At 41.3% G+C, this 12,911-nt stretch overlaps 1 protein-coding gene across 4 annotated transcripts in view; it reads left to right on the forward strand.

Moving 5' to 3' along the window:
• Window positions 1–12,911, forward strand: part of phkb (phosphorylase kinase, beta) — a 318,068-nt gene that overhangs the window by 6,838 nt on the left and 298,319 nt on the right. The window contains exon 2 of one of the 4 annotated variants that reach the window (XM_034185351.1): window positions 3,731–3,835. The exons of the other annotated variants lie outside the window; for them this stretch is intronic. Within the exon in view, the coding sequence (XP_034041242.1) occupies window positions 3,781–3,835 (55 nt within the window). The 5' untranslated portion in view covers window positions 3,731–3,780. The remainder of the gene's footprint in view (window positions 1–3,730; window positions 3,836–12,911) is intronic. 4 annotated transcript variants of the gene reach the window in all.

Consider the following 12,911-nt stretch of genomic DNA (forward strand, 5'->3'; position numbering starts at 1 on the left):
CCCACCAAATTGCACCCATGGATTGCACATGTTGCACATATTTGTATGAGTGTAGCCCATAGGATTTCGGTTATTGCACATGAGTGTTTAGTGTTCTCACAGCCCAGGGAAAAAAACTGTTTGTCATCTTGATGGTTCGGGCTCTGATTGACCTGTATCTCCTGCCCAAGGGGAGCAGGCTGAACAGTTGATGTGCTGGGTGAGAGGCGTCTGAGAGGATGGCTCTGGATCGGTTAAGACAGTGGGAGGTAGCAATCTCCTCAAGATGTGGCAGGGGGCAGCCAGTGATTTTTTTTTTTTTTCGGGAGGGGGGGGGGGCGATGTTTATCACTCGCTGCAGAGCCTTACTGTTCACGGCTGTGACGCAGTATGTCGTCACACTTTCAATGGTGCTGCGGTTGAAGGCCACTTACAGCTTCTGCCCCGGTCTGCTCTTCCTCCTTGGGGGAAGTGATGGTCTAGTGGTTCAAGCGTTGGGCTTAAGACCAGAGGATCCTTGGTTCAAATCCCAGCCTGACTGGAAAATTGCTAAGGGCCCTTGGGCAAGGGCCTTAATTCCCTAGTTGCTCCTGGTGTGTAGTGAGTACCTTGTATGGCAGCACCCTCACATTGGGGTGAATGTGAGGCATTATTTGTGAAGCGCTTTGAGCATCTGATGCAGATGGAAAAGCACTATATAAATGCAGTCCATTTACCATTTCTTAGGAGCCTCAGGAAGTGCAGTCACTGCTGGACCTTCTTTATAACAGCAGTGGTGTTGGTGGACCAGGAGAGCTCTTCTTGGATGTGGACTCCCAGAAGCCTAAAAGACAACACTCTCTCCACTGGCTCTCCGTTGATATTGAGAGGTGCATAATCCCCCCATTTTCTCCTGTAGGTTATGATGGCCTCCTTTGTCTTTGCGGTGTTCAGTAGCAGATTGTTGACTTGACACCACTCTGACAGGTGCTGAACCTCCTCTCTGTAGGCAGTCTTATCTCCCCTCGAGATGAGTCAGATCACCGTAGCACACTGCTGTGCAGTGATATGCTTTAACTTTGTAATGCTCAAAGTTTTTTAAAACCAATGTACACACAGTATAAAAATGATAGTAAGGGTTTGAGCTGTTACTTTAAAAACATCAAAAGAAATCAGTTTAGACCAGAGAAAACATGAATGGTTGACATGAATGGTTGCAGACCAAGAAAACCTTTCATGCGCAACTGAAGTATTCTACCTGGAGCAAGATTATGCATATGGGAAGTGTACCCTTTGGTCAGATGAGGTGAACAAAAGCTCTTTGGCTATAGAGACATTGCTTATATTTGGGGAAAGAAGGGAGAGATGAATAACCCAAAGAACACCATCTCCACAGTGAAACATGGCAGTAAGAATATTATGTAGTAGCATGTGGATGCTTCAGTGGATCTGGAACTGGGAATCTCCTCAAAGTGGAAGGAATCATGAGGAAAGAAGGATGTATGAAGGCTTTGAAAGAAAAGCCCAAGCAGCCTCAAGCAGCAAAACTGAGTTTAGGTCATTACTTTGTCTTATGACATGACAATGGCCCAAAACGTATGTCGCTTCTGTTGAAGAACAACCTTCAGAAGACCAAAGTGAATGTTACTGATTGGCCTGCACAAAGCCCTGACTTGAATCCCATTGAAAATATGTTGGGTGTACTGAAGGCCAAAGTCCATCCTAGAAGACCATCAAATCTGGAGGAGCTTGAGAGATTTGCCAAAGAAGAATGGGCTGGATTTCCTCAGGAGACATGTCTTACTAGTTGAAAAATACAACAAATGACTGCAGGTTGTTTCCAGCAAAAAAGATACACAATTGACTATTAGCAGTGGTGTGGGTAGTGTAATAATTTTGACCCTGATAGTTCTTGTTTTTTTGTAAAATAATTTTGTTTCTGTGTGTAAAATAAAATAATGTAAGCATCCAAAGTAAAACTAGGACATGTAGAAATGTTGTTAAAATCCCTTGCACTGTTAAAGAAAGACTTTGCTTTCAATCACATAAACATTGACAGCTCCGTACATGGCTCCAGTAAGGCAAATACTGTCCTAATTTAGTGCTTAGAAGACATCACCATTCTAATTCTAATTATTCTGAAATAGCCCTAAAAATGATTTTGGGAGAAAGAAAATGAATATCATGATCATGTATTTATAAACATATAGATATACGAGGGCTGTCAATAAAGTAACGGTCCTTTTTATTTTTTTCAAAAACTATATGGATTTCATTCATATGTTTTTACGTCAGACATGCTTGAACCCTCGTGCGCATGCGTGAGTTTTTCCACGCCTGTCGGTGACGTCATTCGCCTGTGAGCACTCCTTGTGGGAGTCGTCGTCCAGCCCCTCGTCGGAATTCCTTTGTCTGAGAAGTTGCTGAGAGACTGGCGCGTTGTTTGATCAAAATTTTTTCTAAACCTGTGAGACACATCGAAGTGGACACGGTTCGAAAAATTAAGCTGGTTTTCAGTGAAAATTTTAACGGCTGATGAGAGATTTTGAGGTGAGACTGTCGCTTTAAGGACTTTTCACGGTGCGAGACGTCGCGCAGCGCTCTCAGGCGGCGTCATCAGCCTGTTCAAGCTGAAAACCTCCACATTTCAGGCTCTATTGATCCAGGACGTCGTGAGAGAACAGAGAAGTTTCGGAAGAAGTCGGTTTCAGCATTTTATCCGGATATTCCACTGTTAAAGGAGATTTTTTTAATGAAAGACGTGCGGACGCAGCCGCCGTGACGCTCCGCCACAGGAAAAACACCTCTGTTGAAAGCCTTAAGGACAAGTTGGAACATGTCCTGCCTGTTAAACAATTTCTCATATACTCACTCCACTGAAAGCCATCAAAAGCCGCCTGGATTTTACAAATGGTTATCAACACGGAGGTGTTTTTCCTGTGCCGCCACACCGCGTCGGCTGCGTCCCGACGCGCGGATCCGTCCGCACGTCTTTCATTAAAAAAATCTCCTTTAACAGTGGAATATCCGGATAAAATGCTGAAACCGACTTCTTCTGAAACTTCTCTGTTCTCTCACGACGTCCTGGATCAATAGAGCCTGAAATGTGGAGGTTTTCAGCTTGAACAGGCTGATGACGCCGCCTGAGAGCGCTGCGCGATGTCTCGCACCGTGAAAAGTCCTTAAAGCGACAGAATCACCTCAAAATCTCTTATCAGCCGTTAAAATTTTCACTGAAAACCAGCTTAATTTTTCGAACCGTGTCCACTTCGATGTGTCTCACAGGTTTAGAAAAAAGTTTGATCAAACAACGCGCCAGTCTCTCAGCAACTTCTCAGACAAAGGAATTCCGACGAGGGGCTGGATGACTCCTCCCACAAGGAGTGCTCACAGGCGAATAACGTCACCGACAGGCGTGGAAAAACTCACGCATGCGCACGAGGGTTCAAGCATGTCTGACGTAAAAACATATGAATGAAATCCATATAGTTTTTGAAAAAAATAAAAAGGACCGTTACTTTATTGACAGCCCTCGTATTTGCAAATCATAGCTATAATATCCACTTTTTTCTTCCAGCTTTACATGTGCTGTTCCATTCTGTATTGCTCTGTTTTTGAGAGGCTAATTTAGCTGCTTAGCAAATGCAATAGTTGCTTCTTGCATGTTTTTCATGGTCATCATTGGTTGGGGTTGTAATTAATTGTTGATTCACGCATGTGAAAGAAAAAATCTAACTCTGTGCTACTAACAGGTCCCTGTGAATTGCTGTAGATTTGTGATTTTAGCTGAGAGAGGATTGGCCTTAATTTCACCTTTTGAGAATGGCCAGTTCAGTGGCTGCAACCGCCCGGCCTCATCGGAGTTTTGACAAACTTGGTAAGTAGAGGTAGGATCCCTCGGGAAACGTCTTTCATCATCACAAAGGAACCGTTTGTTTTAGTTGTTAAATCCGAAATGGCAATAAACCCATTATTAGTCTCGTGTGCTGTTAAAGCGATTTCTCCTGGTCATGCAATACTTATTTCTGATTTTGATTGGTTGTAGTGACATATTATTCGCTGCATCAGTGCCATCTGCGGTGTGAGACTGATCCCGTCAGATCTCAGAGGCTAAGGAGAGTGGGTCCTGGTTAGTACTTAGGTGGAAGACCTCTTCAAAAGGTCAGGGGCTGTATGTGTTTCTCCAGGTAAACTTGGAGTTACGTCAGGAAGGACATCTGGTGTAAAACGTTTCAAATCCCAATGCTATGGCGACCCTGATAACTCAGGAGCAGTTATACCACCATTAATCACTGCTGCAGTGTGGTCAGGGTTATTGCAGTCCTGACCGACTGCACTGACCTCACTTCTGAGAGCTGATCTTATCAGTTCTCAGAAGTGAGGTAGAGTAGGTCCTGATGAGTACTTGGCTAGCACTTGGAAACACTGCGAGCTGTGTGAAGTTCTCCATATAGAGCTGGAGTTACAACAGAAATGACATCTGGTGTAAAATGTGCCAAGTCCCAATGCTGATCTGAACCTGATCTGCTATGGCAGCCAAAGTAAAATAAAAATTGTGATATATGTTTTTCAAATGTCACTTTACGGTTTTGTACAAATTCGGTGGGAGCTGCTTGTCCTTCCGCACAGATCTCTTGTCAGAGGTCTCACAGCCATGCAGTGACGGGCATTGACATTAACCTTTTTAGTGTACTTGTCCATAGGACAAGTAATCCTGGTGGTTTACTTGGCCTATAGGAAAACCTGGTTGTCCGGACAAGCTTGTGCCGCAGTCGCGTGAAGCGTGCCGAAGGCACGCGATACATATGCCAATGGTGCTTGTCACCTAGGGGTGTCTGGGTGCATGCTATTGTGGAAGTACTGAAATTACACTTTTTCATAAAATGCTTCTCTCCTGTGTGGGTAGTAAATTTGAATTTCCAAAAAATACATTTTATTACATGTTGCATGCATAGCCTCTAGCCTTTTAATCTGTTAACCAAGACATAGCTCATAATGTTTCTCTCCTCTGATAATTGGGGAAAAAATTTAAATAATTGGTAAATGCCAATATGCATTTGCTTGCTCTCCTGTGTGTTTTCTGAATTCATCACTGTTCAATGCATGATCATTTGCCAGTATGTTTTTTTGATAAAGCAAATCAAATTCTTTTATTTCAACATTTAAAAATGACTTACTGGTCCGCAATTGAATGAAAATCCCGACAGACATGGCAGTATATTGTGTTGTCCTCTTCCTTGTGCCCCAGCCACGGATAATCCTGTGTCCAGCTACTCACAAACTTCCTTTCTCTTCATACCTCTTCTTTGAAGCTTCTACACTTGCAGGGGTTGATGCTTTGCATTTGACTGGCGCTTTCCCTGGTATCTGGCCTGGTTCGGAGGTTTTAGAAAAGACATTCTGTTCAATATATTCTTCAAAAGGCGTGTTAATCAATGCGATGTTGGTTATCTAATGTTTCCCGCCACAGCATCTCGTAAGAAGATGCTACGAACGCACACTCCATACAGTGGTCTCGTGCACACATGATACAGGGTTCTCCCCAGAAATTTTTAGTATAGCGGTGCTGTTGGCGGTTATCGCCTGAGACGTTGCAAGTCATTTTGACTGGTTTTAGATGCATTGAAAGCAAGAATAATAGACAAAAAAATTGCACTTATGTTGTAATATCAAAGTTCTTTTTTGTATTTTTCTGTCTAAAGAAAATAAATGACATTGAAAAGTTTAAAAACACATTAATATTTGATGGACATAACATTTGCTCTCTTCTTTAAAAATGACACACTGTACCTTTAATCCAGTAAGAGTCCAGGTAGTTTTTACTGTCATGTTGACAGTTTAGCTTTTTTTTTTTTTTCTTTTTTTTCAACATTTTTCAGTGGAATTGCATACTTAAAAAAACAATATAACCTCTAATTGTCTTGTTTGAACAAGAGCTAAATCTGGACTGATTTGATTGTCAAATTAGAATCAGATTTATTGCCAAGTAAGTTCTCACATACAAGTAATTTGATCTTTTGTCATTGGTGCATAGACAACAATAATAAAAAGAAAATGAAAAAATAATTCTGGAAGAAGTAAAGGAGTAAATCTGCTCTTTTAAAGATGAATCCTGGACGAAAAACGTTTTTCACACTTTACTGTTTAACTGAGGCTGTGTGGTGAAGATGATCATTTATTAAAATTGTTTTGTTGCTTTTTTACAGCTGTAGCATCTAATAACACTTTTTCCTCCTCTCTCTCTCTCCTGTCTGTCTGTCTGTCTCTCTTTGCCTCTCTCTCTCTCTGTCTCCTGTCTCTCTCTCTCTCTCTCTCTCTCTCTCTCTCTGCCTCTCTCTCTCTCTCTACGAGAGTCTCTTCACTCTCACACTGTATTTGAACAAACTTTGGAAACATGAAGGCTTTCAACTGTAAAATAAAGCCTATAAATGAATTTCTGGGGCTATACAAGCAGAATTAGCGTTTTTTTACCTAAATTCTTTGACAGAGTTTTTTTTTTTTCACTGTGCGCTCTGAGCTGCAGCGCTGCTCGGCTCTCTGCCGGCGGGGTGGGGGGTGAGCAGGCAGTTGCACAAACAGCCTGGCTGGATTTAAAAAAACTACTTGATAGCAGAGCAGAGTGTGACGGCGCTGTCAGAACACTGATGGCGCGGCGCCGTTGTTCCATTGTCTGGGGAGAACCCTGTCATGCCATGTTTTCCAATTGTCCGCTATGTGGAGAGTTGCGGGAAAAACCGAAGACGCTTTCTTGCGAGGTGCGAGACAAGATGAAAACAACTTGTCCGGTCGGACGATTTAGAGCTATTGCTAGTCCGATCACATTTTACACTTGTCCGGGACAATCGGACAAGCGTTAATGTCGATGGTAGAGTAACATGGGAAGCAACACAACCCTAAAGACTGGACCTTTATTCTCCTGCAAAGATATCACTGTCGCCAAACACCTCTGTCCAATGACCTTGTGACTCCATAAGTTGTTCCCAATCGTCTCTGTGTCTCAAAGTCTGAGGACCCAGAGACATGAATGTCACTGCTGCGATGACCACTGTTACCACTGCTATCACTGCTACTGTTGCTACTGCTGCTCTATTTAACAAAAAATTGTAATCATTTCTCTAGTAGTCTAACTATGCTTGAATCTTATTTTTTTTCTATTGTATCCGCTAAGAAATTCACTACTTTATCCCTGTGTGATTCTTTGGAGTGGTTAGATTATCTTATTAGCGTTTAGCCTGCGCTAATTTCCTGTACTTAGTCCAGTTTTTTTTTTTTTTTTTTTTGTGCGCCAAGGTTTATATTAGTTTGCTGTCAGACAGAGGGGCCCTTCTATAAAGTTGTGTCCATAAGCACCAGCTTCTTAGTTTTGTGGAGTTCAATATTTAAGCACTCTGGATGAGCTTATTGGCAAGGTGGCTAATGTGCCCATTAGCGTTAGATTTGCTCTGCCAGTAAAAGACGACTACGGTGAAGTCGAAGGCGGCTCAAAACATTTGGTGTCCATTTGTGCCGTCCCTGTCCACAGTCACCAATCCTGACTCAACCATTTTTCTGCCCTTGAAATGCCTCTTGATAGTCCTCCCAGTTTACGGGCAACTGGAACCCCCATCCCCAGGCTGAAACACACAAAGTCAGGTTCATCATCCCAGCTGATGTTAAATGCTTACCTGGGGTCAGAGCATCCAACATTGCATCACATGGGGGATAGGCAGAATGAGGAACATAACACTAAATACAGTCACGTTATCCATGTTGGCACCAATGGGGTTTGGATGCGACAGTCTGAGGTTACATAGAGAAGACTTGTGACCTCGCCAAAAAGATGTCATCATTGATTAATTCTCTCTGGTCCCCTCCACTCTCATGGAAATGATGAGTTTTACAGCACTCTGACATGCTTAAATGGGCGACTTGTGAAGTTTTGTAGGCAGCAAAAATTTAGATTTATTGATAAGTGGCCCCTTTTCTGGGGTCGACATGGCTTGCTGATTCCAGAAGGCATTCACCCTATTGCGGAAGGTGCCACCATATTGTCTGAAAACATATCTGGATTTCTACAAAGAGGATAATGTTAGAAAGTGCAGCAGGTCACGGTGATTAGAGAGCCTACTATTTATATGGGTGTGGAATCCACTAGGCTAGTCAGAAAATTAAGGCAGGAAAAACTCTATGATGATAGTGTAGTTTATGTGTCAGGAATGGAAATTTTTCAAATTGAGACTGTGATCTGGTTCCATCATTGAACTCATAAAGTGTATAAAGGATCATGCTATGCAAATTATATATGGGTGATTCTTAGACTACGGGCACTTATTATGTCCTTTGATCATATTGTATGAAAAACAGAAAAAAGGGGAAATTTCACTCTTTTATAGTTATCTTTACAATGAAAGTGTGTTAAGAAATTTGTTCTAGTAGTCTATGATGACTTTTTCACCTTTTTTCAGCATCATTATATGCAAATATTGCCATTTTGTGCTTGTCCCACACCCAGACCTTTGATCTTCAATAATAAAAATGAATGGTAAAGAAATGTTTTTTCTAATGTTTTAAAATATCTCTGAATAAAATATCAGTAAAATAATCAAAACATAATAGGGGTATTCAATGTCATACAACTGTTGTGATTTTTTTTAAACAAAATGTAGTTGTCCCACACTATTGCCGTAATTTCCACCACAACACTGTAATGTCCCTTTAAACAGTTTGTATGAAAGATTGTTTGGGTAGTTTCTATGGAGATAAACAGTGACATCAGAGCACATGTATATAGCGCCAAATCACAACAAACAGTTGTCCCAAGGCGCTTTATATTGTAAGGCAATGGTGTGGTGGAAATTACATTTACAAGGCCAATAGTGCCCGTAGTTAAAGAATCACCTATATGCAATGCTATAACTGGAGATGGCCCACCAGCTCATTCTGTAATGAATCCCAAAATTTTGCTTTTACTGTATCTCCAGCCATGTAGAACTTCATAAAAATGCATCTAAATTGAGACATCTTACATACATTAGGACAGAACCATTCTCAAACTCTGCCAATCAGACTGCCTAGTTTTCATTAATATAAGGTCGCTGTCCTTAAAATCACTGCTAATGATGGAATTCTTGAACATTCCTTAGTCATTATTGGCTTATGTGAAACCTGGTTGAAACCCAATTTCCTCCTGCCTTTAACTAAAGATTGCTGTCCTTACACATTTAGTTATGTTCCTCGCAACACAAAGTAAAGTGGAGGTGTTGCTTTAATTTACAAGTCTCGGTTTGGCTTAACAGTTCTTGTGGGTCCTAAATCTTTTGAATATTTGGTTATCTGTCAAATTGATGCTGCCACATGCAGTCATGATCACAAGAACAAAAATCAATTTTGTCATCATTTATAGAGCCCCAGTTCCATATTCCAAATCCTTAAATGAATTTGGTGAGTTTATCTCTGATTTGACAACTCGGGCTGAGAACATCCTGATTGACGGTGACTTCAGTATTCATATAAATAATCCTTCTGATCCCCGCAACAAATCATTTATGGACATTATGGAAATCCTGGGATTTCATCAGTGCATCCAGAGACTGAGCCACAGTAGTGGAAACGCCCTGGATTTGGTCCTTGTTCATGGTACTATTGTCTGAGATATTGGCATTGTTTCTCTTCTGTCAGCTGTTTCAGATCACCCTTACAATTTCACAACTCTGTCCACTGGGGTGAGACAGTTGTTTATCATCTCTGGGTCACAAAAAAATCAAGAAACTTAAAACACCATGGTTCAATGATGATCTCAAGCACAAGTCTAGAGGTGTTGAGCTCAAATGGTGTAGTTCAAAACTTGAAGTCTTCTATCTTGCATAGCGTGATGCTATTCTGGACTACAAGCATGTGCTATTGACTACTAAATGGTCCTATTACTCTGATTTGATTAACAGAAACAAGCAGAACTCAGAGTTCTTGTCTGACATTGTGGCTACACTTATTAATGGGCAACCACCTGTAATACACTCTACATTTACTGCTCAATATTTCTTAGACAGTTTTAAAGAGAAAATAGAAGATATTAGGTTAGGATTAGAATTTTCTCCTATTTGGGTATGCTGACGAAACGTGTACCTTCCTCTATGGTTCTGCTACTGTTAGATCTTAGTAGGGATGGGTATGGATAAGATTTTGTCTATTGATCCGATTCTTTATTGATTCCCTTAACAATACCTCCTGTGAATTTTCATTTTGTTTGTTTCATGCGTTTGGTTTATATCACAGGAGCGCGCTTCTTCATTCACAAAATGCCTAAAAAAAAAATGCATTAAAGTACTTAATCCTTTTCCTCATATTTATTGTCAGTCTGGGTAAATCTTTGGACTCATTCCCATTGATGGTGCAGCTAATCTCGGTTCCTCAGTGAAGCGTACGTGAGACAAAAACAAATGCATTTTCGTCATGGTGAGTGGTCGGAGCTATGTCTGACCACCAACTAGCTCTGGTGTAATGTGAATTAAAGAATAACTAATAAGGGAAAATGGCTATTGATGTTGGTGGATCGAATAATTTCTTATCGATTCTTATCAGGAACCATTTGTCGATACCCATCCCTAGATCTTAGCGATGTGTTTGACACAGTGGATTGTATACTACTTGATAGGCTTGAGAATCACTTTGAGATTGCTGGGAATGTCCTTGTGTGGTTATCATTTTACTTATCTAGTCTCTGAATATGTTCTGTACAATAATGTGACTTCAAATCTTGTTCCTGTCAAATATGGGGTTCCACAGGAGTTTGACCCTGTGAGTGTTAGGCCCCCCAGTGATTTTCTCTCTACTAGCACTCTCTGGGCAGATACTACAACATTTTCAAATTACTTTTTATTTTCACGCCGATGACCCTTCATTGTACATGCCTATACCTGCAGATAATCTCCTGCACACTAAGACTTTAGAGGATTGCCTGGCTTCAGTGAAAAACTGCATGTCTAGCAAGTTGTGACTTTTAAATTCTGACAAGACCTACAGTACATGATGGTCATTGATCCTGCGGGACACAGGTATCCGTTTGACCAGCTAATGTCAACGTTAGACTCATGTGATATAGGTCACATTGATAAACTGAAAACCCTTTGGGGTGGTTGTTGATCCCACACTGTCCTTTGACCAACACATTTGAGAAAACACTAGGTCGGTTTTCTTCCACCTCTGTAATATTGTGAAGATTCGTCCTGTCCTGTGTATGGCTGATGCAGACTCTCTGATCTATATCTTGTAGATTGGATTACTGCAATGTCCTATTCTCTGGCTTACCGCAGTCTAGCATTAGAGGTCACCGACTGGTTCAAAATGCTGCTCTTATAACTTTGACTAGGAACAGCAAATGTTTCCATATTACGCTGATTCATATCGTGGTATAAATCGAATCCCTTTACGGTAACTTTATATATCGTGATATAAACCTAAGTGTAAAAATTATAATGTATGTCTGAATGAGTCCCTTAGCAAAGGTAAATTGATCAAAATAAATAAATAAAAAAATAAAAAAGATATAATGTAATTTTTGAAAACATTTATTGTGCAGATCTCAAAACTACTGGTACAATTTGCCGGAAGGTACATCTAAGATGCAAGCCTAGATTTCATGTTTTGGTGAAAGAATGAAATAAATTTATGGTTAGCGGCTGAAGTTTCATCTCTTGAACATTACATTACATGAAGCGCTTTCAGGGCGGTCACTTCCTCATTTACAAAACTTACGAAACCATCAAAACATTTTATAAAAAATACCTAATTTACTCATATTTGAACTCAGTCTGGGTAAATTCACGTTACCTGGCTGATTTTGTCTTTCTGCTCTGGTTAAAAAAAATCATTGCGTTATTAAATGTGGCGCTTTCTCAAATGTTTGATTCAGGTCATGACAGAGCCTCCGCCTTACCCCAGTGCATCAGCTGAGATAAATAAACAACGGCTTTGCAAATATCAGTGACAGAACAGGTGTCTCACAAACTTACATGAACAGCAGTGAGAGTCAGTCACCTCAGCTCAGAACACCCCTCTCCGCTACAGCAAACTGGTTCACGCACACAGAGCCGCTTCATAGAGGAATTTTCCTGGACTGAAAAACTCCACGGCCATTATCGCAATTAGTCAGTGGAGTCCAAATCTCTACTGATGGCCAAAATTATACCGTGTATCAGATAAACCGCTTAAACCGTGCATGCCTAGGTCAGATGTTAAGGTTTTCTAATTTACATCACAACAAAGTCAGCTCAAGGCGCCTCACATGGGTGTAGTCCAACCTTATACCCCCATTACACAGTTTGTTCCACAGCCCTTGTGTGGTCATGAATTTGTGGAGAACACCACAGCATGCTATAGAGCTACACAGCTGCCACCAGGACCTTACAAGGCCTGCTAGATATCTGCTAACAAACCACCATGGTTGCCATGAAATAAAGTTGCACCCGAATACCACAGAATAGTCGCCAAGATGCTGAAATACCACACAGGTTACTCACAGATACCTCACAGACCACCCCATGATTGCCCAGAGCCCGCGCAGTATCAGGGATGTGTGCTGTGATTTTTTTTTTTAATAAATTACATTTTTTTTAAAGCGCTGTTATGAAGCCAAAAATGAGTTCCTTGTCAGCCGATGCCGAGTTCACTGGAAAGTTTTGTATATGTTCAAAACTGAGTGGAGATCAGGCAGAGAGCTTTGTCTTCTACTTTTCCTGCGGATGATGGTTCATTCTGGGCTTCTGAAAACTCTGGTGTCAGATTAGCACAAGCGGACATGCAGCTCGACTGTCACCGAAAGTGCGCGTCACATCGGACAATCTGCACCCTGTTTGCTGCATTCAGTTTTGATTATGTTTCTGTGGGTGTCCCAGCCCCACTACCGTGCATCTGACAGCACCGGTGTCGCCGACCAAACAGTTGCCCCTAAAAATCGCCTGCCCTGCCTTCACTGCGCA

Source organism: Thalassophryne amazonica, chromosome 2 (genome assembly GCF_902500255.1).
Source record: "Thalassophryne amazonica chromosome 2, fThaAma1.1, whole genome shotgun sequence".
In the NCBI taxonomy this organism is placed as follows: domain Eukaryota; kingdom Metazoa; phylum Chordata; class Actinopteri; order Batrachoidiformes; family Batrachoididae; genus Thalassophryne; species Thalassophryne amazonica.